General features: G+C 40.9%; 3 protein-coding genes across 3 annotated transcripts in view; 2 read left to right on the top strand and 1 right to left on the bottom strand.

Moving 5' to 3' along the window:
* Positions 1–166: 166 nt before the first annotated feature.
* LOC113015788 (uncharacterized) lies at positions 167–2556 on the top strand. Its single transcript, XM_026158081.2, has 3 exons — positions 167–307; positions 433–496; positions 990–2556. Exon 3 carries the CDS (start codon positions 994–996, stop codon positions 2077–2079), a length of 1086 nt encoding a protein of 361 aa, XP_026013866.2. The 5' UTR covers positions 167–307; positions 433–496; positions 990–993; the 3' UTR covers positions 2080–2556.
* A 2531-nt stretch (positions 2557–5087) lies between these two features.
* On the top strand, positions 5088–11958 carry nfil3-4 (nuclear factor, interleukin 3 regulated, member 4). Its single transcript, XM_080297448.1, has 2 exons — positions 5088–5390; positions 10380–11958. Exon 2 carries the CDS (start codon positions 10410–10412, stop codon positions 11166–11168), a length of 759 nt encoding a protein of 252 aa, XP_080153574.1. The 5' UTR covers positions 5088–5390; positions 10380–10409; the 3' UTR covers positions 11169–11958.
* Positions 11959–15725: 3767 nt separating this feature from the next.
* lingo3a (leucine rich repeat and Ig domain containing 3a) overlaps positions 15726–27912 on the bottom strand; it is a 34796-nt gene continuing 22609 nt past the window's right edge. Inside the window, exon 2 of the mRNA XM_026159419.2 lies at positions 15726–23702. Within this exon, the coding sequence (XP_026015204.2) occupies positions 21809–23647 (1839 nt within the window). The 5' untranslated portion in view covers positions 23648–23702 and the 3' untranslated portion in view covers positions 15726–21808. The remainder of the gene's footprint in view (positions 23703–27912) is intronic.

Genomic DNA, 27912 nt, shown 5'->3' with positions numbered 1-27912 from the left:
TGAGTAAAGCTTACTGAACAGTGGTGTCACAGTGCGACTGTTCTAGACACGTCGACCGATGTGCTGTAATTTTACAAAAGTAATAAGTAGGACGGTTGATCCAAATCGACTCATTTCAGTAACACCTGATGGTTAGATCGTGGCCACACACAGCTCTCTTGGACTTCCGCACTCCAAGTTAAAGTTGCCAGATCGGTTTCCACAGAATGAAACAGACAGCACAGTGTGATTGGCTATCCGTGTGGCCTATATGTGCGCACCGCCCAGCAGCTCTGCTCTCCACATCACCGCTGATTGTGAGTGAATGGTAAGTTCAGCCCTTTCTCTGTTTCACCCCATGTAACACCCACAAACTTAAAAAAGATTAAGTCACTTTTCCAAGTGCTGCGCGTAAAACTGTATGTCGCTCTTCTTGTGTGTGTGTGTTTGCAGAGCTGCAAGAGACGCTCAAAGTCCCGGCTTCTAACAGTCCCACAGGTGTCATCCTTCCAATCAGGTCAGTGTCAGTTCAACTTTACGACGCTGTCTAATTCTAAGGCTTTAAAACGTGAACGCTCACATTCAGTATGCTCGCGTAAAGTTCCCTCGAGGCTAACTTTTAATGTATCTGTCTTAATCTTAAGAAGGTTAGAAACTGTTTTAAATGAAAAGGCACCGACACTGTCGTATGTGCCGACATCATTTAACGTTGTGGTGGAGTAAGGCTGTTTAGATTAATGCACATTGAATTTACAGATTATTAACTCGCTTTTCAACGTCAGTAAACTACGCGTTTCGTCAAATGTGTGAAGTACATTCAACTCAAAAATGCTCAAAATAAACGTAAACGAGTTTCATTCACGCAGATTTTTCTCAGCATTAGTTATGAATCGAAACTTATGCAGCAATCATTGCTTTAGGTGATTCAGGTGCAGCTAACGGGGTCAGATTTATGCTTGATGCATGGATGTATGCATGCTGCTTGACTGACACTTGTTTCCCTCCACTAGTGTCATGAGCTCCCCGAAAAGCCCTGACGGTGCCGGGACAGATGCTCCTTGCCAGCCCTCCTCCTCAGTTGAGAGCAGTGGGTACACGGACACGGAGCCTCGGCTCCTGGCTGGGACTCGGTCCTCCCTCCTGGCTCGACGTCTCATGCGCTTACAGGCCTACAGTAGCCACTTCACCCCCGTTGCGCGCCGGAAGAGGGAGATGATCCCAGACGATAAGAAAGATGCCAGCTACTGGGACAAGCGACGCAAGAACAACGAGGCGGCCAAGCGGTCCAGGGAGAAGAGGAGGCTGAATGACCTGATGATAGAGGGCCAGCTACTGGCTCTGAGCGAGGAGAACGCCCAGCTGCGGGCTCAAGTCCTTAACCTGCAGTACATCAGTACCCTGAGCATAGAAAAAACCAAAGCACCCTCTCCCTCTGCGACATCAACTGCGCCTGTCCTAGCGCCCACTCTGCCCTTGTCGCCCATACCTCCCCACACCCCTTCTCTCTTCCAGGCAGGGATCAGGGCTGTGCGACAACAGGAAACTGCACTGAACCAGTATGAGTCCAAGCTCCCTTGTTTTGGCTCAACTAGAGGTCTTTTTAATCCACTAAGCCATCGCAATTGTGGGACACAGCCAGGCATCCTTCCTCTCACCGGCTCCGGTGTCCTTTCGCTCCGAGATAGTTTAGGGAGCGGAAGGTCAGGGGAGGTAGGAGTGGATGCCCAGCGCCAGGTCTCCTCCGTCGATGTAATCCCCATCTCTCCCAGTGTATCTTCCCCACCCGTCTCTTCCTTCTCAGCAATCATGTCCTCTCCTGACACTCTCCACCATGCCTCTGCGCTCTCGTACCCACCCCAAAACTGGCTGGTGCCCCAGCTGAACCACTCGGCTGTGTGTAATAATCTTCTTCTGCCCTGGAGGTCCTCCTACCTGGCTCCGTCGGCCGTCTACTCCGGCCTGCCTCTCCACTTACAAGAAAGGCAAAGCCAGGGTGTCGGTGTGGAGGCGCACATTCAGAGGGGGCTGAAGAGTCGGTTCAGCAGTGCAACGCCTGGTTTGTCTCAGCTCGGGATGCATCTCAGTTCTGGGGGACGCTGACTGGACAGTTTAACTGTTAAGGTGTAACTTACAAGAAGTTTTTAAAAAATCCCCAAACTTAACGTGATTCCATATGCGTCCAAATGAGATGTGAGGTGAAGGCTTTTTCAGCTGTTTTTTTTTTGTTTGCCAGTAAATATGCAGTCCAAAAAGAATGAAACGTGTGCAGTGGGTCATAATGAAAATACGAACAATTAAAAAACGAAATAAACAGCCTTCACGTGGCCTATGTTCCCCGAAAGATCAGCCATGAACAATGTATTTTACCACGAGCTACACGGCACGATTTTCTGTGGTTTTATTCTGTTTGAATGAAGCTTTTGCGCTCCCGCTCTTTGTCTGAATTTGTTTCATACAATGAAATATTAATGTATAATGTAATAAACACACAAGCTGTTTTTTCGTTTTTGTTTTTTAATGTTATTCCGGACTTTTCTTTTTCATTCAGATTATTTAATTTCATTGCAGTACAGGTATTTCTTGTACATTTTTACCCTTTGCCAGTGATGAAAAACAAACAAACAAAAAGGAAAAACACAGCGACTGCACCAGTGAAACTGTGCGTGCTGACTCGGTATTCCCCTTTATCCCCACTGCGTGATTTCCCAGCACAATTCGACTCGATGGAAAACTGAACGTTGAACCGTTTATTTGTGGGTCAGCAGCTCAGTGAGACACAATCCACCACATTTCAGTGAGACACCACATCTGGGTAATGTTTAAATCTTTAAATGCTATGCTTTTGTTAGAATAGGGTCTTTAATATATGAATGTATATCCATGCATTCGAATAGTCATGTTAGTCATTTTACAATCAAGTATAAAAGTAATGCTTTAAGTCGAAAAGTAAGTATAAAACTCTAAGAATATACTTAGAATATACTCTAAGTATAAAAAGTATTACTTTTATACTTGTCTAAGTATAAAGTACAAAATATACTTAGTGTATATATATATATATATATATATATATATATATATATATTCTTATTTTTTAATCCCTTTTTATGCCCTTCTTGATGTAATCCCCCCCCCCACCAAAAAAAAAAGAAAGATCCGGGTATCCTCTCGCAACAGGATCTTTCACTTGTTAGGCGAATGGAGCATCATGTCATCTCTGACCTGCTACGCAGTGCCATCGCAATCGGGTCTTAAATACCCATGCACGAGCCCGAAGCCTCCAGCAGAGGGCGCTACAACACAAACGGTGTGGCAGATGGATTTCGTTTTGTGGAATAATTTCTGCCTCTCCAGTAGTATGTATGCATTTTTCACACATACACCGGTTTTAGAGTAAATAACTAAATAAAGTAAACGTAAACTAATATTAATGCTACCAATATATTCACATCGCATATTTTTATTCAGACTTCAAAGAAAGAATATTATTTTAAATTAAGGAGACCGGATGTTCTATTTTACGTGAGCTTATGTGACATTTGTATGCCTTCTCCTGAAACTCAACACACTCAGACACTGTTCCACATTTTGAGTGGTTTTAGTTTACAAAAGTCAGTACACATAAGTCTTTGAAGAAACTTGTGGTTAAAAAAGAGACGTGCCGATGCATCCCTATTAAAACCAAAAGATTAGTATCAGGCACAGCAGCAGCTGAAATAGCAATAAGGTTTTTTATTGTTAGTCACATCTAAAAAAAATGTAAGAAGACAAGCTCATCATTAAAACAAACTTTTAACCTTCCTGTGACCAGTGCCCAAACTGTGACCTGTATAGTTTGTGCGTTTGTGTGTCATGGGTTAAATTCTTTTCATGGGATATGTCATAAATGACAAACTGGTGACATGACCTATATTGTCAGACAAAATCATATCCTTTGACCCAGATTTAATTTGTTTGGATCTGGTCAACCCAATTCAATCATGGATTTGAACTTTACTCTCCTCTAAATAAATGCTTGACCTCCTTTCTTGAAAAAGGACGGCCTAAATTAAGGCATCCCAGGTGTTAAAGTTAAAAACAGAAAAAAAACGATGACTGAATGTCCTGTTTAACGTACTGGAACTCGTCCGTCATGGCTCGTGATGTCAAATTCATGTCTTTGTGTAAGACACGTTCCAGCTTTGACAAACTGAGTGCGTCCCAGTGTTCGTCCATCCGACACAGAGAGATGGACTGAAAATAAGTTTACGTGCGAGTTTAGAAAATAACATTTTAGCATAAAAGGAACTCTCTTTCAGCCCTTTGAAAAAGAAAGCATTTTTGCCTCCACGTGGACCTCTCGTGCTTATTTTTCTAACATTAAGGACTTACACGCATCACAACAGGAAGCCAAAAATCTGTCTACATGTGACACTGGCTATACATAGAAATGGGCGTTGAAGTAAAATTTCCAGTCACGACAAAAGCATGCATTTTAATTCCTGTGTCAAAGTCATTTTGACACAGGAATTATTATATTATAACAAAATATTCTAAATTTGGACAAGAAGAAGATTAACTGAGCAGAGGCTTGAAATACACTCTCATAAGTCACAAACACTTCTGCATTTTCTGCGAATCTGAGGTGCCAAAGATTTATTTAAAAGTCACACATAAAGTTTTAGTCACGTCTCCTCACACTTATGCTTTACGCTAAATATCTGAACAACACAGAACTGATGGTCATATCATTACCTGGCTGTTGTGGCTTTTATCTCTAAAACGTCTCATATTACTAAGACTGCCGCAACTACTGCTGCACCCAAGCTTTTCTGGAACGAGACATCAGGTATGTGACTGAATTTTAACATGTGGTTAAAACATTTCACTGAGCAAAGTATCATAGTACAGCTGCAGTACGAACAAAATGCTGTAAAGACGCTACCAATGCATTTACTCTAGAGATTTAAAAAAAAAATCATATAGCTTTACTAAACTCTAGGGCATTAGATGCATGTTTTCATTTAGTTTTGGCATGCTATCGACCAAATATGCCTAAAATTGAAAGCAGCATCATACAGGGGAGACCCCTGTGTGGGCAAGCCACTACCACCACAATATGATCGACATCAAGGAAAGCAGTCAGACACTTTTCATGCGACAACAGAGGTGGACAGCCAGAGTTAAAGACAGGAAAACAGCGCGTTAAAAAAGGCTGAGAGCAAAGCAAAAAAGAGAGAGGTGAGTGGGTAGGACTGAAAGCAACAAAGTATTATGATCCCCACTCGACTCATCTGTGCATTAATTGCTTGACAGTGTCTAACAGAAGAGTTCGGCACTCTAAGTTGTACATTAGGGCAAGAGCGAGACCTCTCTGAAACAGTTCACTGGCAGCTCGACGGCAGCAGATCTTGTGGATACGCTTGCAGAAGGTAAGGCCTGAAGCACATTTTCTCACATATACTGGCACTGACCATGTATGTTAAAAGTAAAAAGACCGAATGAAGGAAATGGTTGAGGTGTTAGTGACCAAGGGACGGACATTTATCAACGCGTGCACAACTGGTCTTGCTGTGATCACAGCAAAACATAACTGTGTATTCTGTGAAATTGTCAGCTCAGCAAACCTTTGAATCGTTTCACTTCACTCGTGACCAAAAGCAGAATTAAGCAGCCAGACTTGTAAAGTGTCATTTTCTTAATTCAAAATGAAATCAGGTATTTATTCTATATTCTATTATCTGGTGACAGTTGTTTGAGGAAGAGGAAGTGTTTGCACTGTGTAACTATGCGCAAGAGGAGCACAGTTGTGTACATGGAGCTTCTCTACAGCAAACGACGTATTTCTGTTAGCTGTATTTTTTTAAATAATCTACCAAGGTTAGGAATAAAAAATACTTTTTGATGTTCTGCAATGACCTCACAGTTATATCAGAATACGAACGCTCTGGAGGTTATTTAGCTATCTCAGAAAAAACGAACGTTTGTTTCATGAAAGGTGAAAAGATATACAAAGTTAGAATAGAGCACAGAACAACAGTAAGATATGATGTTGGATGATCTATAGCTCATGTGAATTGTTGTATGTCATCCCTGCAGTTGTGTTTACGTGAGTAATTCAGTTTGTATCTGTATGTTTCTCTATTTGCTAGTGGAATTATTCAAAAAGTCCGGGATGGATTTGCATGAAAATGACCAAACGTGGGGCTCGGCCCAACTCAGAGATCGTTGACTTTTGAAGCCGAGCTAGCCCCGCATGCAGATCCCCATTTTTGGAGGGATTCTTTACCATTGCGAGGGAAGGCGAAACTGGATACTTCGTGCAATTTTAGCAAATCCGTATCAAACTGAAGTCTTAAAAAATGGGACAACTAATCGTGATGTTCTCAAAAACAATGTCACGAATGAATCGCTTCTGATCCAATCAATTCGACCATGATGTGGAGGAAAATGTCTTGGCCCGCTCTTAGATGCTGCGCTGTGCTGTAGATATGAGAAAGTGGGAGTTTTTAAACATTTGTTAATTCATAAGTTACCAATCCATCATCGTGCATACTTCTCAGACTAAGAAGTGGTCTCACCCAAAGCTGAACATTTTTAATAAAATTCTACTTACTGCAATGACGATACCCGCGTCTTGGTCACTTAGTAATATTTTACACGTGATATAGTTGGGACATTTTGCCCGTATGAAGCCTGAGTTTGATCGGAGCTGCAAACATCACAAGTTTGCAGAAAGTGAAAGTGTGTTTTATGAAAGCATAAAATGATTTTACTAGTAAGTGAAGGTTCACTGTCCACTCAGAAGTAAATAAAGGTCAAGCACTTTGGTAGCAGCGGTTGCTAGTAACGCTCGCTATGAGCGACCGGAAGACTTCAAGTATAAATCCAAAAGGTTTCAAAAAGTAGTGCGATCACAAGTCTAGCACATTTATGCAAATGTTATAGCCAGTCATGAAGCTAAATGTTTATTTTGTGATACGAATCATAATTTGTGACACTTGAATAATAAAATGTTTATGTCGGTATGGCTGACTAAACAATGAGGAAAAAATATTTTTCACGTAAAGTCAGGAAAATTACAAAAAAGGCAGAACGCCTGATGTTTCGGAACATATTTACTGCATGCAAAGCATTGTGAGGATGGTAGTTTGTATTTTATCTGCTCATCAAGAAATGCATTGCATTACAAGACGGTTAAAAGCAAGAACGGAGGCGAGTTCTTTATCCACCCAACAGGGAATTCTCTCATACTAATGGCAGTTTCAAGGTGATGTGAATAGAGTACATTGAGGTGGAAAGCCACAGAATATGGACTGACCAACTTTTCCTATGAGCACTTATTTTAACAAAGCTTGGCAGGGTACAGAGCAACACAACAACAGATGTTAGAGTGTGAGAAAACGGATAGACACCAAAAGAAGAAGTCTGAGAGTTCCTTACTAAAAAGCAGGCGGGCTATAATTAGTCGATAAGAAACAGGTGCAAATGTGCAGCAGAGTAGAGAGCGGGGTTGGCCTCAAGAGAGATTTCACTCAGGAACCCTCTCTTTTTTTATTTTCTCTTTGTCTGTGTCTTCCTTTGTGATTATTGTTTTCTCTCTTCCTGCTGTTGCTTTTCTTTTTTTTTTTAATGTACAACAAGTAGTTTTTGTGTCAGACACCAGTTTGCAGGTGTGCACGTTCTCACACAGAAACACACGGGGTTTCTCTGGGCAAAGGTTTGAATATTTTTAACCAATGTGTACTCTCACCACTACACACACGGTACATGGCCTCTTTGAAACTACAGTTTTGTTGCCTCTGGCAAAGTCTGACTGTACGGTCACTCGACATGCTAAGAAAGTACTTTCATTTTGTACAACTGAAATTAAAAAAAGGCCATTCTACAGCCTTGCAGGGCATTGCACGGTAAGTAATAAGCTGTGAAGTTATTGTTTGCATTTAAGAGCATGCTATATGTGTGACATCCTGAGTGACAGCTTTTTTTGCAGCTCTTCTATGAGGTGTCACAATTGACTACTATCATAAAGTACTGTGCAGTGTATGATTAAAAAAAAACACTTATCAGGTATTATATTGTGAGCAAGAATAAGGTGTGAATGAAACATCAATGAGTTAAAAGAGATAAGTGTAAGCCTAGCCTGTATGAGTCTATGTGTGTTTCTGATTGCACGTACAGGAGGCTGGCTGTGGTTTTTAACACATTGTTCACCCATCTTGCACAGCTTCCCATAAAAACCACCCACAAACCCACGTGAATAAAAGATAATTCATTAGCAGCAGTCAGTATTCCTCCTATTCTATTCATTTAAAGAAGGATTTGAGGTAGATGTACAGCAAAATGGACAAACTCTTACTGGCTGCACGTTTGTTCACGCAACAAAGTGACGCACAAAGATGAAAGTGCTGGAGAGGGGAAGCAGTGACTAGAAGGACAAGGCGATCAAAGAGGAAGATGAGGGGGAGACAATGTGAGAAACATGAAGCATTGTTTGACTTCACGTTAACTAAAGATACCTATGCGTAATTTGCATACGCCGAGCTTAGGTCACCTCAGCTGAACTAAAAGCCGCTTGGTGCGACAGCATCTTCTCGGTCGCGTAAAACCTCGCGTGAAAAGTTTCCGTTAAGAAGCGTTTTATTTGGTTTCACAGATATAAAAGTAAAAAGAGAAAGGCTCGACGAGTATTTTTATTTGCTTTTGACAACACAGATCTGTAAAATTACAAATGCAAACTCCTCTAATTTGGCTCCTCATCAGCCATGATGCAGACAAAGCACACTGATGACTCAGTATGGAATATGGAGCTAACACACAAAGCCACAATCTTGCCATTCTATGTATTGTTTCCAGCCTTATTATTTTCATACGTTTCATATTGAGACAGGTAGGTGGTGAGGCTAGTTCAGGAAAGGGGGTTGTGGGTCTCGAGGTGCTAGACAGAGTGTAATAAAGTACTGAACTGTAATAGCCTCTAAATATTTTTGGAGAGGAAAAAAAACATAATGGTATGAAAATGGTCTGCCATAGATGGACAGCCTCTACAGGCACGTGCAGCATTTTATACAATTATATCCGATTTTTTAAAAAGCCCTTTATATCTGAACATTAGCCATTTATATGCTTAAAGCGAGACAAACAAACACAAAGTTGCAAATACACAAAGTATATGTGCCTCTATTACTCAACACATTATAAGATTAGGGACTAGCACTGCAACAGCATGCCGTTGTCATCAGCGGCTAATCTGTTTTCTCAGTGGTGCGATTAAACAGCTTGCCCTAACAATGTGACAAAAATATGGAGAAGTGTCTGCTGTTTTCTTTAACCAGACCCTGAAACTGCATCCGTAAGTGTAAGAATCCAAATGTAAGACATATTCAGATTATAAATGTGTTTAATGACAAGAATCACTCAGAGCGTTCAAACCTTCACCGAGGCAGCTCGCTCTGTGCGCGCGACTTCCTTTTAAGGGACTAGGATTGCATTTGGTGTATGTTCACCTTGTTTTCCTCGTTCCTTTAAAGTGCATTTAAAATATGTAATGGATAACGGGTACTGATTTGTAAATAACTAACTATATTCTGCAGCATATCTCTGATTAGCTCATTCTCTCTCTTGACGATACTTTCTTTAAATATTTAACATATTTGAGGATCATCTTGAAAGAAAGGCAGATATGAAATTAAAAGTGAGATCAGAGGTCAAATGTGACGTGATATTTGGATGCAAACGATACTCAGAATCCTCAAATACCACAATCATCTCCTAAATGTTGTCAGGACAAACAGGCAGCAGAATTTTAAACATAAGACATTTTACTGAAGTTTGACCTTGAAGAAGAGGTCAGAAGTCCAAAGTAATATTTTGAATCCCCCTATATCATTTCTCATATTCCCTTATGCTGTCAATATAAACAACGGTAATTAGAAACAGTTTTAAACAGCTCTACGCAGCATTATTATCACGTCGACTTATCTATTGACCTTGAAGGAGAGGTCAGAGGTCAAATGTGACATATTTTAAATCTTCACACGGTACTTTCTATATGTTGACAGCGCACAGTACAGCTGTAAGGATACAGGAAATCGTCATGTTATTTGAAAAGAACCTCAAAGCATAAATATTTTGTGGTTCCTGTTTGTTTAATGTAAAGCTATATCTATAATTACCTCCACCAAGGATGTTTTTGGTAGCGTTTGCACGTGCGTCATTCTGTAAACGTGATATTTCAAAACGTCTTTATTGAATTCTGACCAACCTTTGCAGGAGTGTAGAGCGGTGTCACATTGACAGTTTGTTAAAATTTGTCTCATTATTCATTAAAAAACTGCAGAGTAGTTTCCTGATAAAGAACTCATTGCTTACTCAGCTGCTCGCTTCAGCTCCACTAACTGCTCTCCTCTATTCGATTTCAGGTCTCTGTTGTGACTCGCTCTTCATTTAGCATGGAGTCCCTACCGCTAGCTTTTCACGGGGGCCAAGAAAACCATGTTTTACACATGGAAAACGATCTGGTACGTAAAGGACCCCGTCGCAAGAGGGAGTTCATACCTGAAGAAAAGAAGGATGAGCTCTACTGGGAGAAACGTCGCAAGAACAACGAAGCTGCCAAGCGGTCACGGGAGAAGAGAAGGATGAATGACTATGTGCTGGAGACTCATCTCATGGCTCTGAAAGAAGAAAACGCCAGGCTCAGTGCTGAGTTAATGGCCATCAAGCTTCACTTTGGCTTGGTTCACCCTGCAGCGTACACAGGCCAACAAAGTAATCCACTGCAATGCCATTTCAACAGCAGCAGCCAGCCTGTAAGCACCACCAGCACCCACCAACAATCCCTGCAGAGAAACTACTACTGGGGTGGTAGAGACTCTTCTGTCCTGCCCAGTCACCAGCCTTCTAACTCCTTTCTGATCCCTGCATACGCCCTTCATACGATGAGAGGCTATTCGTATTTCAACAGACCAGCTACTAGCGGCTCTGGCATCCTCAAGCCCCTTGTGCTTCCTCGAAATCTCCTGCCAACCCATTCCCCTCATCCCATAGGTCCTCTACTGAAGCCCATGGCAACAAGAACCCCCTCAGATGAAGAGGAGGAGCAGCAGGTTCCAGGGCTGCTGTCCATGTCTTGCCCACCTCCGCCTCATAAAATCATCGCCAGAGCAGGCAGAGCCCATTCTCCACAAAGACAATACATGTCTGACTGACTGTGAAACACAGAAGGACGAATCTAGCGTACAGCTTCATCGACCAAGAAACAAATGTGTTATTTCTTTTTCAGTACTGTCATACATGCCTGCTGACGATGTAACGTTATTGCTGGGAACTAACGGCTCAAGGTGCGCAGCCCTTTCAAAATGAGAACTTTTCAAGTGTGTGCAGCATGCAAACCTCCCCCCCCTCTCCACTTTTTGTTCCTACAGAATCAGCTGTCAGCTCTAAGTTGCTGACCATTCCCATTGCAGCCACATAAAGAACATTCTAAAGTAGGAGTACAATTTTTTCCATACAGTCCATTCATGCTGTTTAACTTCACAGAACACGATGCTGTGGTGTTTGTGCAGTTCGCTGTTTGGTACTTTCCTGAGAAAGTATACAAAGAATAAAACGCACACATGTGGGTCAGTGACGATAACAACACACGCTCACCTTTGCCCACCACTCTCAGTTCAGAAATCTGTTAATGTTATGCAAAACTGTGACTGAGCTACAGATGTGTGTCCGGTGTCACGATGTTTCACTGGTGTTAATGCAGAATTTACAATTAAACTTCTCTGTCATCATATCACACACTGCCTTTACAAACTGTAGGCCACAGTCTGCCTCCAAACGGAAAGAGTGAAGTATAAGATGATCTGTTTTGCCGTGTGAGCAGATGTAGTCATGTTCTTCCATACTGTGCCCACAATTTGTTTTTGTTCCATTAACCTTCAGAACCCTGACATTGTTTTTAATATTTTTACACGTAAAATTGATTAAAACAGATGAATAACAGCATTTTGAACAAAGTCTTTGCTTTATTCTTTGACACAGTGCTCACAAAGATAAAAAAACACTTCTCTGACTTGAACCATGAAGATTGCCCACCCCTGGGCCTCTGTGTCCATGCTTAAGGTTTTTTGGGGCTTTGCTAATAAAGTGTGACAGTCTAACCTCATAGAGATAAAAACAGAACTATTGCATAGGATTTACAAAAACAGTAGCTGTGACCCCTTTCTTGGATTTGGCTTGTGTTTCAGTGTGTTTTTGAGTCAGCAGCCAGCCACCCCGGCTGTAGCGGGTTGCTGGCTTATTGACAGTGCTGCTGGCCAGGCAGGCAGCCAGTCCCAGTGGCTCAAAGACAAACTCAAAGAAACATTCAGTGTCAACAGAGAGACAGCAGCTGACTGCAGATGAACTCTTTTTATAATATCACACTACTTTAAAATAACTTAACCAGCTATTTAACATCAATTACGAAGCAACATCAGATAAGCAAAAGTAAATTGGAACTTGGACTATGTTCGGAAACAATTTGCATTCAATAAAGAGTGAGCAATAGAAATCCCACCTGTTTGCTTGCTTCTTATTTGTCATAATTGTCTCTCACGGGTAACGCCTAACTTTGTTATCAGCAGACATCCAACTGAAATAACAGGCAGCTGTTATTCCCCTTAAGCTATTAGCTGGGTTATATTTCTCATCAAGAGTACAGCCAACAGGAGTCTGACGGACAGCTAGCAAGCTATAAGCTATTTTTTTTAGCCTTTTTCAAATAGGAACAGTGGACAGAAAGAGGGGGGAGGCATGCCGCAAATTATTTTTACGCGCCCTCAGCCATACGGCATTGTGGTCGCCGACTCATCCCAGTGAGCTTAAGCAGCGCAGGAAGCTACTGATCTGGTGGCTAAACAAAACTTCCATGTAGTTAAAACAGAGAAAATGTGGTAATTTCAGAGTGAGATGCACTTACAGGTTTTTAAAGCTGCCGAAGTACTCGTGGTGCTCTTTAAGCATTTGTGGACATTAGATTAAACAAATAAAATAAAAAATAAAGCACCGGAGGGATTTTTTTCCTAAATAACTTTGTTTTACCTCTGGGCTACACACAGCCAGAGTTATGTTTTAGCTGATCACCAGTGGTTCTGATCTATGAGATCTGTTATTAAGACTAGTTTATGATATATTGTTTTCTTTTTTGTAGTGGTGAAATTGAAGTGATCAGAAAAAACACTAAATAAAACTTGGCTTTCTAAAAATAGTTTTGTATGAACACAAAACTATTACAGCAAAGCTGCACTGCTATAGTGGTCAAGGGACCAGAACAGCAAGTTCAATTTCAAGGGCTGGAGGGAGGTGGGGGTGGCCTAAGTTTATATTTGGTGAAACCCTGATTGAGATATACTGGTGACTTCAGTTACATCAAATGAAAGCAAGCAAGTTACAGTAAAGCAACATATAGCATCATACGTGTCACCACAACTGCAGACAAAGTCCGAGCTGTGACCTCAATCACAGCCTCGCTGGGTCAGCCCAGCCAGAGCAAGTGCTCTAAACAGAGATCTGGTTGCTGTATGACAGTTTGATCTTTTGAAAAGAATAATGAGCAATGAATGAATCATAATTATTTCTCCTCTCTGTACTGGTTACCTATCAATATAGTAATCAGTATATTATCATTAGACTGGTCCAACACAATAACTCAAAGGCCCAGAATTTTCCATTTGCACACTGTCATCACAGTCAGGCATACTGAAATACTACTACATATAAAAACAGTGCAGAATTATATCTGGGTTATATTGTTTGTTTGTTTTTATTCAGTGGCAGACAGGCTCCCGTGAGACTTCATGCCTCTCAAACATAAAGAGCAGACACTGTTTATTTTCTATTTAGTAACTTCTATAATTATCATGTACAGAACCACTGCATATAAAATTAGCAGAGACATACTGAAATGCTGTAGGCTATATTTTATAAGCATATTTGCTGCCTATTAGTTTCCATTTGTCTGTAGATTTTTCTCACATCGAGTTTTAGTTTATGCTCTTTGGTTTAGCTTCTGTTTGACATTTTGTGTCTTGTTTAGTATTTTCGTTGGACTGGAGTTTTATTACTGTTCGACTCCTTGCGTTTAGTACCCTCTTGTATGTTATGTGATTCCCCTTTTAGTGACTTCCTGTTTTCTTCTGTTAGTTATTAGCCTCTTGTGCCTCACCGTTGGTTTGTCTTTCCTTGTTATTGTCTTAATTTGTTTCAGCTGTGCGTTGTTACCCTGCTGCTTGTACTTTTCTTGATTACTTTGTGTTTATGCGTAGCCTCAGTTTCCCTTTTTCCTTCTTCCGGGTGTCTGTCAATGTGCCATTGTGTGTTCCTGCTTAGTTACCCCATTTTGGATTTTTATATTCTCTGCATTCGACCTTATTTATCTTTATTTGTTCTTTAGTGTAAATTTTGAGTCTCACATTTAGGTGCTGATCCAGCAGTTAGTGATACCATATTCATAGCCTGAAATACATTTTCCAATAGCTTTAGAGAAAATGGCTTTTGGTCTTCATATTTGTGCATGTTACATTTTTATTATTTTTTAAAGGTAACATATTAGACTGTAGCCTAAAAGTAAAACAATGCTGGATGAGCAACCATCATTTCAACTTCATATCTAACTAAAAATAGAAAACTAAGTGAAGAGAAAACTGGGTGAGCATTTTGCAGCTATTTAGTTTAAGTGGCAGCAGGTCAACAACATGATTGGGTATAAAGATCGGCAAAAGTTTAGCAATCTGGAAAAAACACAGAACTATTTTAGAGGGATGTTTCTCTATGTACAAATTCAAATTTTACAGCTAAAATAATGAAAATCTGATTATCTATAGTACATAACATCTTCAAACGATTCTGAGAGAAATCTCTGTGCAGGAGGCACACGGCTGAAAGTCTGCACTGGATCACTGTCATATTTGGGTCCTCGTGCAGCACTACATAAAAACAAGGATGATTCTGTCATTCTGAATGAGTGCACGGGCTCGTGAACACTTCCAGAAACGCTGCTGTCTCCTCTGGACCAGAACTAAGGCTGGGCTTCAGTGGAAAGCTGTTCTGTGGTCAGATGATTGACGTTCCCGAGCCCGTGTGGTACAGAATCAATTAGCCGTGTCATGTTATACACACGTATCTTTTCCTTTATTGGTTTTTGACCTTGTCTATTGTGTTCAGAAGTTTTTCTAGAATCTTTGAGTCGTTTAAGCATCACAAATGATAAATTCACCAATTTTATGTTGACAAGGCCTTGTCATACATTGCTGAACTCATGCCCACACAGTGTTTTTGCAGCACGGGGAAATCCTTTTAGTTCTCAGAAACTCCATCCCTCTGACACTGACAGTTAACTTCAGTTAGTAGTGAGATATTCCAGAGGATGTTTTTTGAAGTATTACACAACTTTCCCTCCCTTTTGGCGTCACAGTTCTAAATTTCTGGAAATGAACACATATTTTTCAAAACACATTGGAAATGTTTCAGCTGTGTTGTTTTTGTAGTGTGACTACAATATGAATGATATGCATCTAAGTGTGTTCTTTTATTTGCATCTCAGTGTGTATTTTTCCACGTTGCCTTTATTGATTTATTTCTGTATTATTCATATTAGAACCACAGTTTTTGACATGCAGCCATCGGTGGTTGCTGGTAATTCTTTGTGCGACCTGCTGGCGTGAAAGAGCGTGCTAATCTACAACTACTTTAACCACTTTATGTTGTGATATAACTGAAAACAATTTGAACTGTTTGAACTTGATCGTAGACTTTTTATTCCAGTCACAGTAGCAAACTAAATCATCATAACACTGACAAACACAGGTATCAATAAATGTCATCTCACTACTAGTTAAAATCTAAACCAGTACAAAAATGACAATTCCCAAGACAAATCACCACTCTGAGATGACACATTGCAAACACTAACTAGTACTGATTTGCACACTTTTCTCGTTCAACTCTCAGTCATATGCTAGCTCAGTAATCAACAGTAATCTATTAAACTTTTGAGAAACTCTTTATCAGAACATGTGTGAAGGTTTGGGGATTTTGAAGCAAGAAACTAGGCTCAGTTTAGCTGCCCTGCATTTGTTCTCTACTTAAACTAGAACCTGCGCTTGCAAATTGTTACTTGCCTCTTTTTCACCCTCACCCTCACCAACGAGCAGCTGTGGCAGGAGACACTGTACATCGGCAGTCTTTGTTCAAACTAATGATTCAGATGTAAGATCTTGCCTTAAACTTGTGTGAAATGCAACCTTTGAAACTTTTTGTGGGGCACAGGATTTGGATAATGAATGCAAATACATATTTATTACGCACAAATTGACAGGTGCATAGTGCAGGTGTGCTTTTTGAAAAGCTTATCAGAAGCACTGCAAGCAAATGAAAAGCGGCGCACATGTCGCAGCAGGTGAATTGTTTTTTTTAACAACTGCTAACCACTGCATTCCCATTTAGACCACCACACCTCAACAACATGGTAACAAAAAAACGTGTGATTACGAACCCCCCACACACACACATGCACACACCCACTGTGTTACATCATTTCAGCCACTTTATGCTTGTTCCCATGGTACGGATGGAAATAACCTTGCTGAAGCAGAAGCTGGGTATCTCTGTGTTAAAGTGCATTCTGACATCATTTCCTCTGGCAACCAAATGAAGAAGGTAGTTCAGGGCAGGGTTTTAACACGCTCTGTATTTTGCCACTTTTGTCTACTCCAAATAAATTAATAAATGGTATAAATGCAAGGCAGACCCAACTGAGTAATGATGTCATTTCACACTAATTCTGGCATCTAAAGCAGGTGATGACACATCTGACATGTTCGTTATGTCTCTTCAGAGACCGCCGAAATCTGCATAGGTAGCCACAGTCAGTGCTCAGCAAAGGCGGAAGGAGTTTCAGGTATATTACTTTGAAGTTACAAATGAAAAAAAACTGTCATAATAATTTGTTTTCAAAGAAAATTTAACAATTTAAAATTCAATTTCAACAAGGTTTTGTTGAAATCCTATCTTGACTGTAAATAGCAGAATAATATTTAACACGGAAGCCTGTTTTTATCTATTCGCATAAACGCTATTGATTCGATTGCAGCAGGTGTCTTGAAGAATAAAAAGCTAATTATCAATAAGTCCTTTCTCTTTTACATACAGTACCTACATAATCAGCTACTCGATATCTAAAAAAAGAAAAACAAATGTTTTTAAATACCAAAATTCTTGTTCATGGTCACTTTTTTCAGATATCTTCCCCTGCGTCAGGCTAAGAGGTGTATATAGGTGAGACATCACTAGAAAGACCTGAGAGAAAGAGGGGACAGTCATAACAAATGCACAGGCTTCCACACGTGTGACACAGATGAGCGGTAAAGGTATTCTCATTCCTAGTATAAAAACGGATGAGATGTGATGATCAAAATTTAACAAGAACGTAACGATCAGAGGTGACTCATTGTAGAGTCATTGTAGGTGCAAAAACCATTCACTTTCACATGTGCCTTCAGAGGTATGAAAAAAAAACCTTATAAGGCGAGATGAGTCACTCTAGTCTGTATTCTTGATAAGTAGCCAAGTGTTAGACTGGTAAACACAGAAAAATTCTTAAAGTGTGAATGACACCCCCTCCCCCCCTCCAGGGGATGGATATGTCTGATATGCATTGGGGGTAAATTGCTTATACAGCTAGTTCTGAGGAACGCTTCTCTTCTCTGCACGTTTTCAAACATTTTGTGGTGGTTTGAGTGGTTTCAACAGTTGGGGGCACAAACATGGTGCGATTATGATAAATACCTGTGGGTGATTTTGGACTCACGTTTATGGGAAAAGCTTTTGAAAGATAATGCTCACCTTGATGTCATCTGGGCTAAGGGGCAGTAAACGTGTGGCGTGTTTTTGTCAACACATTTGCAAATGTGGGATCTTATGACCTGTTTGCTCACCTTTATACAAAATAAAATCTACAGTTTTGTTGTTGTTGTTGTTTTGCAGATGAACTCCAGATATATTTTGAGACCCTATTTTTTTTAAAAAGGAGGAAAATTTGATAGAAAATAATACAGGCCTATGAGTAAAAGCAAAATGCGTCTTACATCACTGAAAGTTTCAGTATATGTGTACTGCAGGCTTCAGCTTTCCACGTGACATCAGTGTAATTTAAATACTGAAACCCTCATGGCTTCCAGACTAGCAATGATACCACAGATCTTGAACATAAACGTGTTAAAATCAAATTTATAAATATACTTGTTGTTCCTACAGTATTTAAAAGTAGAACGGGAGGCAGAGCCTTCAGTTTTCTGTGGAACCAGCTTCCAGTATGGATTCAGGAGACAGACACTATCTCTACTTTCAAGATTAGGCTTAAAATTTTCCTTTTGCTAAAGCATATAGTTAGGGCTGGATCAGGTGACCCTTAGTTATGCTGCAGTAGGTCTAAGTTGCCGGGGAATTCCCATGATGCACTGAGTGTTTCTTTTTCACTCACCATGTGTTTATACACCTCTCTGCATTTATTCTTTATTTAATATTAATCTCTGGCTCTCCTATCTTCCTCCCTTCCCTCCCAACCGGTCTCAGCAGATGGCCTCCCCTCCCTGAGCCTGGTTATGCCCAGAGTTTTTTCCTGTTAAAAAGTGCTTCTATATATAGGGGTTTGTCTTTTTGTTGGGGCTTTCTCTGTCTTACTGTAGGGTCTTCGCCTTACAATATAAAGCAACTTGAGACAGCTGTTCTTCTGATTTGGTACTATAGAAATAAATAAAGTAACATTGAAATTTAATGTTAAAATATTCCTGGATGAGGAAGCAATTTAACTAAATAACTCAAACAAACTTTTAATGCACGGGGATTTTAATGGGGCAGTGGTTCACACTGTTGCCTCACACGGTCCTGTGTGGAGTTTCAGTGTTCTCACCCGTGCCTACGTGGGTACTCTCCAAACATTGCGGCTTCCTCCCACAGTCCAAAAACATGCACAGGCTAGGCTAACCTGCGATTCTAAATTGGCTGCAGATGTGAATATGAGACTGTCTCTTTCTCAACCCTCCAACAGATTAGCTTTCTATTCAGGGTGTACCATGCCTCTCAGCCCCTGATCCCTCCACTCCATGACCCTGAACTGGATAAGGAGAAGAAAATGGATGGGACTCTTAATGAGTATGAAGCTGTATACTGAGTGTTAAAATGCTGAGAACTTTAAGTGTCATTTATATGACCAGTTATCAGTCAGATAACTGGTCATATCAGTACAAAATTAATTCATTTACCCAGTGAACACTAACAGGGCTTGATTTTGTTTTATATTAAACTCACTGCCATGGATTAAGTCATCATACCCACACGATTAAGGAGTAACAATCTTGAAAGCCCACAACAGACACATCTGAAAGTGTGAATGCAGAGTTGACTTTATCTGCTCACAAAAATGAATTTATTTTTTGTAACTTTTGACGAATGCATAGAAAATGAACAGTAATAACCCTCCCCAGACACTATATCATGCTTACTCATTCATCAAGTCCGGACAAGAATGCTTTCTGCTGAGCTCTATATCTTTACTTGTGGTGCTGATAGCACATCAATCCTTCTGATGCAACTTTCTTTTGAAATTAAAATATGAGCACTTCCTGGGGAAAGAGAAGCAAATAAAAGCACAAAATCTTCTAAACAAAATTTCCATGGGGGTTTGGGGGGGTGGGTCACAGGTCTATCGATACGCTCCTGAGACCACCACCATACAGACTGATTCGCTGGCCAGCTGCTATTAAAATGGAACAGGGGACAAGACATGATTGTAGCAGATAATATCACATGCTTTATAAACAGTGGACTTCATTATTTATAAAACAGTAAAGTACAAAACAGTATAGCACAATTTCCATACACAATGGTTTCCATATTTACAGGAGGGATCGGGGGGAGGAAAAGAAAATTACAACTGAAACCAAAGTGTTTACATATTGAAAAATACAAACAGGAAGGCTAACTGATTTGAGATCGGTCCACGGATGTATTCAAAGTTCAGTATTAATAACTTTGTTTGTAAAATTAGTTGTGCGGTGTCTATGTTGTTGAAACACGGGACTCAGTTTTGTGTGTTTGAAGAGGCAGGGTATACTGTTGAGCAACAATAAATTCATTTTTAATTCCAGCGCTGATTTAGGTCGACCATTGCTGAATTCCACATTTGCCTTTTGAGAAATTGAAAAAAATTACTTAATATTAAGTAAAACCCTGCTTGCACTATAGAAATATCGAATTTCCCAGAGGAACCCACCCGAGGGATTAATAAAGTTCTATCTAATCTAATAGTGAAAAGTACAATACTCGTCTTAGTCAACAGAGGGCAGCAGAACAACACTGTTAGAAATCAGCAGTCAAAGCCAAACAGAAATAAATGGTTTGTGATAATGACATTGGGTCCCAGCCCTAAACCCACAGATCATGAGATAGAGCTTGAGGGCAGAACGCCATGCGGGTGACCTCTGTTATCAGCATCTAGGCATCAATGTTAGTCACAGTTATCATGCAGCTTTTTGTTGTTGATTGTATCATGAAGCTTTCCTCAAATGACTTTGGCTGGTGTCATTTAGAGTTTTGCAAAGATTGTTTTTAAAAAACATTCACACTGAATGCCTCAAACGCAATTAGAGTTTCTTCAGCCACAGGTCAGACAAGCCTTCGTGTTATTTGTACAGCTACAAATAGGTAAACGAAGTGAAACTTGATGCAAATGCCCTTCATGATTTGCTGAGTCAGTGAGCTCAGGGAGTGGGTTGTGTTTCAGTCGAAACGAAATAAAAATAAAAACGCTTCTAACTGAACTGTTATGAGTCATTCCAAATAGGACTTTAACACTTTAATAACAGCATAACATTAAAACCTTATTAATCACTCAACAGTACTATAAACGACCACAAGAACTTCAAGGTCAGTAATTACAAAATATATAATACATCTTATGTACCCCTATGAGTGTTTCCTTTACAAATAATACAAGTTATTCAAAGTAAGAAGCCAACTCTGTACATGCATTTCATTTTATACACATGTTTGCAGATTAGGAGGAAGCTGTAGTTCTTTACTGAACAACAATGGGAAATCTGACTAGCAAACGTGTATTGGCATGTGCTGATTTGTCACCACATTACTGTGCACCAGGCCCCACTGTAGCTAAAAATCTGTAGAATGTTATTTTAAACAACTTCCAGCCGTAACTATTGATGTGAAACTTCTTTTTGCCGTCCCTTTGGACTGACAGTGATATTACTTGGTGCTTTCCGGTCGAATTGGCAGTGTTGCAGAGTGTATTCTAAGTGTAATATATTCTGTACGAACCCACCATCAGCAAAATGTCTTCAAGCAGAGCGAATATATTGTTGCGCTCAACTTATGACTGTGAATAAGTCTAAATATGCAGTATATAGCTGGAACTACTAAAATACATATTGGCATGTCCTTGGCATTTATTGAGCACCACCCTAATATTATGTATTCACCGGTTTGTAGACAGAGCAGACGGAGGAGAAGGGTGTATTCTTTTTGAGATAAACGGGGGAGAATTCCTCGAACTGAGCTGGTCGGAGCATGAAGATAGTGTAGATGGGACTTTGCCGATTGGTCTTTTAACAGTCTGTTCAAGAGTTTAAAACATATTCGATGATAATATAGCTTTTCTCTGCACAATAATGTGAATACACAAGAAAGAGCTATAGAAATATATCAAGGTCTCGCAAAGATTTGACGTTGATGCTCTTCAAGCACAGCAGTCCACTTTGATGTGTGCTTATAATCAGCACTGAGGAGAGAACACTAAAACATATCAAATCATTTTCATGTTGAACTTCCGTGCTCCACCTTGTCCTCCACTGGCTGCAGGCCCGTCCACTTTTCTAAAAGAATATTCTACAGAGAAGTTGTTTTTGTGCTGCCCTCGCCCTCGACTCCACACAAACAGCAGAATGAAACAGAAAAGGACTACCCCCAGAAACATGATACAGCCCATGGCTGTAGATATGAGGATCGTCTTGAGGTCCAGAGTAAACTTCAAGAAGACTCTGGTATCATTCAGATTTGTGTCATTAAGATCCCCAGCATAGTAGGTGCGGTTGGCCATGAGGGCTGCATCCAGCGGCAGCCCACTCACTGTAAGTGTGGCAAAATATGTGTCATTTCCACCGGCATTGCTGGCTATGCAAATGTACGTCCCACTATCTGTGACCTGGGCATAGCGGATTTCTAGCGTGCCTTCTGGTAACACGGTAAGGCGGCCGCTGCTCTTTGTGGTGATGCGGCGGCGCTGAGGAGAAATCCAGAATATCACCGGTGTGGGTTCACCTTCTGCTCTGCAAATAAATGACACTACCTGTCCCTCGCGGGCAGATATCTGCTGCAGTTTCCGGTTGCGGATTTTGGGCTTTTGACAAGTAAAGTGGTCAAAGAGAGCTGAATCAGAGAAAGCATTGAGAGCACGTCCTTGCACTTCAACAGGTGTCATACACACCGGGGAGGCACCATCAAAGTTCAGGGTCTTCCTGCGCTGAAGGATCCAAAGCAAGCGGCAGTCGCAGGCCAGAGGGTTTCCATCCAAACGCAGCGTCTCCAGAGTGTTGACAGACTGAAAGGCTCCCTCCTCCAGGGTCACCAGGCTGTTAGAGGAAAGGTTAAGAAGGCGGATTTGCCTTAGACCACCGAGCGCATAGGGCTGCACTACTGCCAGGTTGGTTTTGACTAGATGCAGCTCCTTCAGCCTTACGAGATCCCGCAATGCCCAGGACTCCAACACAGTGATGGGGTTGTAAGATAGGTTGAGGCTGGTGAGGTGAGCCAAACTACGCAGGGCAGAGGTGGGCACAGAGGTGATGTTGGTGTGTGTGATAGACAGCCAGGACAAGTTGAGACCCTGCAGGCTGTGAGGAGAGATGTACTCCAAAAAGGGCCAGTGATCGATCTCCAGGCCCCTCAGGTTTCCCAGCTTCCGGAAGTTTTGGTCCTCTAAGGCAGAGATACTGAGGTAGCGGAGCCGCAGAGTCACCAAGTTATGCAGGTAAGACAAAGACTGACTGGACACCGAAGTCAGGTTACACCTCTCAATTGTCAGCTCCTTCAGTCCCACCAAACCCAGAAAGGCCTTGTTAGAGATATAAACTAAATCATTGTCGCCGACCTCCAAGTTCTTTAAACTTCTCAAGTCTTGGAAAGTGAAGTCCAAAAGAATTACAATCTTATTCCCACTAAGGTCCAATGAAGTTAGATTGGAGAGACGTGAGAAAGCTCCCATAGGGACCAGCTTCAGTTGGTTACCTCTCAGTGAAAGCGACTTAAGGTTCTGAAGGCTAGAAAAAGCATTTGGTTCCAGGACACTGATCATGTTCTCACTCAGGTCTAGCTTTTCGAGACGTGAATATGGAAGCAGGTCTCCGTGTTCTACCCAACGCAGTTTATTCCCACTCAAGTCCAGGATCTTGGTGTCCAGTGGGATTCCATCGGGCAGTGCAGACAAGCGTTTACCATAACAAGACACAGTCTTGAGCTTAGCAATGCACTCACAGCGCTGGGGACATCCTTGGCTTTGGGCAGGTGACACTGTGATCATTAGTAACAAGAAAAGGAAAGGCACCAGCCAGCCTACATCCTGACCCAGGCTCGCCCTCGTGGCCATCCTTTCTTCCTCTTCCTTTGTTTCCTGTCTGGGGTCGAATCACTGGGCCAGACACCTGCAAAACGAGAAGAAGGGATAGAAAGAGTTAGACAGAAAAAAAACCAGTAAGGCAAGAACAGAAAGAGAGGGGAGACAAAAAGACAGATAGTGAGAGAAATTCATTAGCGTCAGCTCTCTTTAAACAGCAGCAATCAAACACTCTAAATGAGCGGAATTACAATTACAAACTCTAATTGACCCGACACAGCAGTGAAATTAAAGCCAGGGCGCCAAGATAATCCTCAAAGGACTGATTCGGCATTGAGTTGAAACAGTTTGGCTTACAATGGCCGACTGTGCATTGTAAGCTTACTGGTTTTATAATCACTTGCCGTGGCACAAAACCTCTAATAGCCATGACTCAATTTGATATATGATGGTTAGGGTATATTGCTCCCCAGCCTGTCTGTATGAAACTCATGCATTGTAAATGAAAACGGGGAAATGGAGAACCTATTGTATTAAAAGCACCCCATGTGAGAAATCTTAAAATGCATGAAAAGCTAAAGTGATTGTGGGCTCTCAAAAGTCTTTAACAGCAAATACCTGAGATGGTGCACATAAAGCGTATGTTGTGAAACAGAACACTAACAGCTATACTTAACACTTTGTAGAAGAAAACACAAGCAAGTGAACAGAGTGACTAAAACATCAAAGCGACACTGAATAATCAATAGACATAAAGCACAGTACATCCACCCCAGAGTCTTTGAGTACAAGCCCGACACTGTCTCACACTGCAGAAGGAGGCCACGACTGGGTGCTTCAGTATAACTCCCATCACATCATCTGCACGAGTCTCTGAGGCATGAGGCTTATCATGAGAGGAGCTTGTCTAGGCTGATCTGCTAGTGTTTTCATATGACACACACACATGCACGTGCACAATCCCTCTCTCCCACCTAACGTCTTTATCTGCTGATGCTTTGACAGCAGATTGGCAATCCTTTTTAAACCCATTGTGAAAGACTAACAAGTAGGATGGAAAGTAACTCCATATTTCACCTTGTTTTAGTACCGGATTATGACGCTAACTGTGTGTTAAGAGACGATCAAAAGCCACCGTTAGTTTGCCACGCTATCAATTGCATATTTAAACAATACCTATTATTTATACCTATTTCCTCTTGGAAAATTTACAATGCGTCTTAGCTGACAGATGATTATTCCCAATACCCCACCTGCCACTAAATACAGTTATACACCTGAAAATGTGTATAGAAAGCTCTGATAAGAGACGGGGCTAAATGAGCACATTGTTTTTAAAATTGACTTAATGACACTGATTTTTCGAGAGCCACCATCAAAGACGCTGTGACAGAAAGCGATATACCAAACATCCCACACACTCTCACCCACACGCAACAGCCTGACACATAGCCTTTTGCAGTCGACCCAGAAATTTTGTGTTATTCACTGCGATCTAACAAGGCTCAGTAGACACTGGAGCAAGAACTCGCGCTGCACCCATGGGTAGTGTTTAGATTGTGGCTCAGACTTTGTGCATGGAAAACAAATCGCAGCAGATGGTTTGGTAGCAAGAAAATGGCAAAGAATTAAGAGATTTAATCGCCTGGCAAAGCAGATGTTCCCAAGGCACAGACATAAACAATGCCGTTTTAAAATAGAGCACCGCTAACGTAATGCAAATCATCTTACTTCATTTGATGGTCCAACATTCGACTCTGATCTTTACAAAACTTAAGAGAATATGACGTTTTAAGTTGGAAAGCACTCACTGAAGGATGCTTCTATTTCCTATTTCATTCTTTCCATTGCTGATGAGAAGGGGACTGGTTTTTTGGGGAAAAAATATACATCATATAGACCTCTAAATTGAATTGCTGAACTTGTCTGCATGATTTCAAGGACTTTATGTCATGCCAAGCATGTCTTTAGTTGGTCTGACATGTTTTGACTGTGTGACCCAGGGTCATGCTGGTAAAATAGTAAAAACTCACCTCGTCTGCACAAGTAAAAATATTTCTTTCAGTATTCACCACCAGAGTATTAGCCACAAACTTCCTCCCTAGAGTCCTACTGTCCTCAGTCCTCTGCTTTTAAAATGTCTCCAGTTTCTCTGTCAGTCACATAGCCATGCTTTACGAACCCATGTCTGGTAGCAGACATTCACTAATAAGCCCAGAGGCCCCTGGCCAGAGAATGCACCATAAGTCAACAGCAGGTGGATAGAGAAGTGTGCACTCTACTGTGTGTGTGTGTGTGTGTGTATGTATGTATATATATATATGTGTGTGTGTGTGTATGTATATATATATGTGTGTGTATGTATGTATATATATATGTGTGTGTATGTATATATATATATATATACATATATATATATAAAGTAAAAAAGTATCGGTATTGATATTTGCAATAATGGCTCTGTATTTACTTTCAATATCAAAATTTGCAGTATTGCACAGCACTAGTACCCAGACCTATAGGAGTGCCAGTCAGACCAGCTAGCTTAGGGGCAGAGAGCATGGCCTTTACACTGTGGCTGTATTAGCATGGTTTTCTGCTGGGTGATAATATATGCCTGTCAGCTGCTAAGGAGCTCTGCTTTCTATTTTTAAAAACCTTCCGTATAATGAGGATGGTGCAATGGTTAGCTTTGTGGCTAAAGTGAAATTTTGTCATGGTTGTTCAGTGGTGGAGATCATTATTAACCAATGAGGTAAAGCTACTACACTCACATGTAAATGAACAGCAGGAAACACACAAGTGTTTTCTTTTATTAACACAAACTTACTCTCACAGGCTATTTTTTTCTATAGGTAATATTATAATTTAAAATATTCTATTTTAATAGCAGTGATTGTGTAATGCCACGAGTTTTAAATATAAAGTCACCGAGCACAGTCAGTGTCACATCTCTCTGATTATGCACTATTATGTTTGCCGCTGACCTTCGGCTATTTCAATGAGCTACAGTGAAGCTGCTGCTCAGGCTAAAGAGTGGCTTCTCTTGACAAAGCTGTGACTGACAGCAACTCTTCCTCGTTACTCATAACTCACTTCACCCTGAATTTTTAAAAAGAGTAACATTTTGTGGTTTCTCACCAGCCAAGTTGTAAAACTGATCACTATTGTACTGGCGTGAGTCATTAATAGCGACACTAGTGAAACAGAAACTTTAAAGAGGACGGAGGACTTCCAAAAGCGGACGCCAAAGGAAGAGAAAAAAAAAACTTGTGAACAGCGGTGCTAACGTGATCGTGTCCCAGTTTTAACTATTTTAGAGTCAGTAAAGTAACTGAAGGGTTTAAAATACCCGGTCCATGGGATACAGGGGCTGTCAGTGAGCTGCTCAGTAAAGTTCAGTTATGTAAACACTCATCTGTGAAGTCAGAGGATGTTCAACAAGCTGAGATACATCAGCTACGCCTCGCAGACAGAATCAATATGCAGCTCTGATATGAACCGCAAAGCTTCCAAAGGACAATACTGTAGGTGTTTAATGTTGCCATGGCAACGGCTGCACCATCTCCCCCCACCCATCCTTGAAACGCTGTCCTTCCCAGTCTCCTGTTTTTCATATCAAGCTCAAATGCACCTGTCCACCAGATAGCTTCAGTAAGTTTCCCGCCCCTAGCGGCTGTTCCTGTTTACAGAGACACTGCTCATTAGCTCTTTGATAAATGTTGCTAATTATTAACAAGTATTTTAAGCTCAATTATACTGTGCTGTTGCTGATGTGTAGGACATCCTTTCTGCTTCATACCTGTAGAATTTTCTGCCCCCCCCTCCCTTTCCTGCTTGGTGTAGGTGCATTTAGGTCCCATTTCCTGTTACTTACCACCATCACAGCTGCCTGTCATTTCACACATTGCTTGTGCAATATGTGCACACATTCATAGCACTGACAAGTGGTCAGTTGTCTTTTGTTTTACTATTTTTGTTGCCAGGCAACATTTAGCACATGCTATTAGAAAAAAAGCTTCACTGCCTGAAGTCATTTTCTACTCCAGAGTTGACTCAGTGTTTAAATGCATGGGGGATGGACTCATTTTATTTTATTTTTTTCCTGAGAACGCTGCACTGTTAGCTGCAGCAGCTTTATATTTCTGGACATCTAAGCTTACAAAAGCGTGCAATTTGTATTAGAATTTGCACATGATGGCTAAATCTTTTGTATTCATGCATGTCTTTTCTACTGTGATACGTCAAACTATGGATAATTCAAGAGGCAAACACAGAGTGTTCCTCGACCTGGATCT

Source organism: Astatotilapia calliptera, chromosome 23, assembly GCF_964374335.1.
Source record: "Astatotilapia calliptera chromosome 23, fAstCal68.1, whole genome shotgun sequence".
Lineage (NCBI taxonomy): Eukaryota > Metazoa > Chordata > Actinopteri > Cichliformes > Cichlidae > Astatotilapia > Astatotilapia calliptera.
Note: the sequence above shows the minus strand (reverse complement) of the source record. Positions and strands in the feature narration are given on the sequence as shown.

Bases quoted from the DNA above. Each gene is read 5' to 3' on its own strand.
- LOC113015788 (XM_026158081.2), top strand. From the start codon at position 994: ATGAGCTCCCCGAAAAGCCCTGACGGTGCCGGGACAGATGCTCCTTGC.
- nfil3-4 (XM_080297448.1), top strand. From the start codon at position 10,410: ATGGAGTCCCTACCGCTAGCTTTTCACGGGGGCCAAGAAAACCATGTT.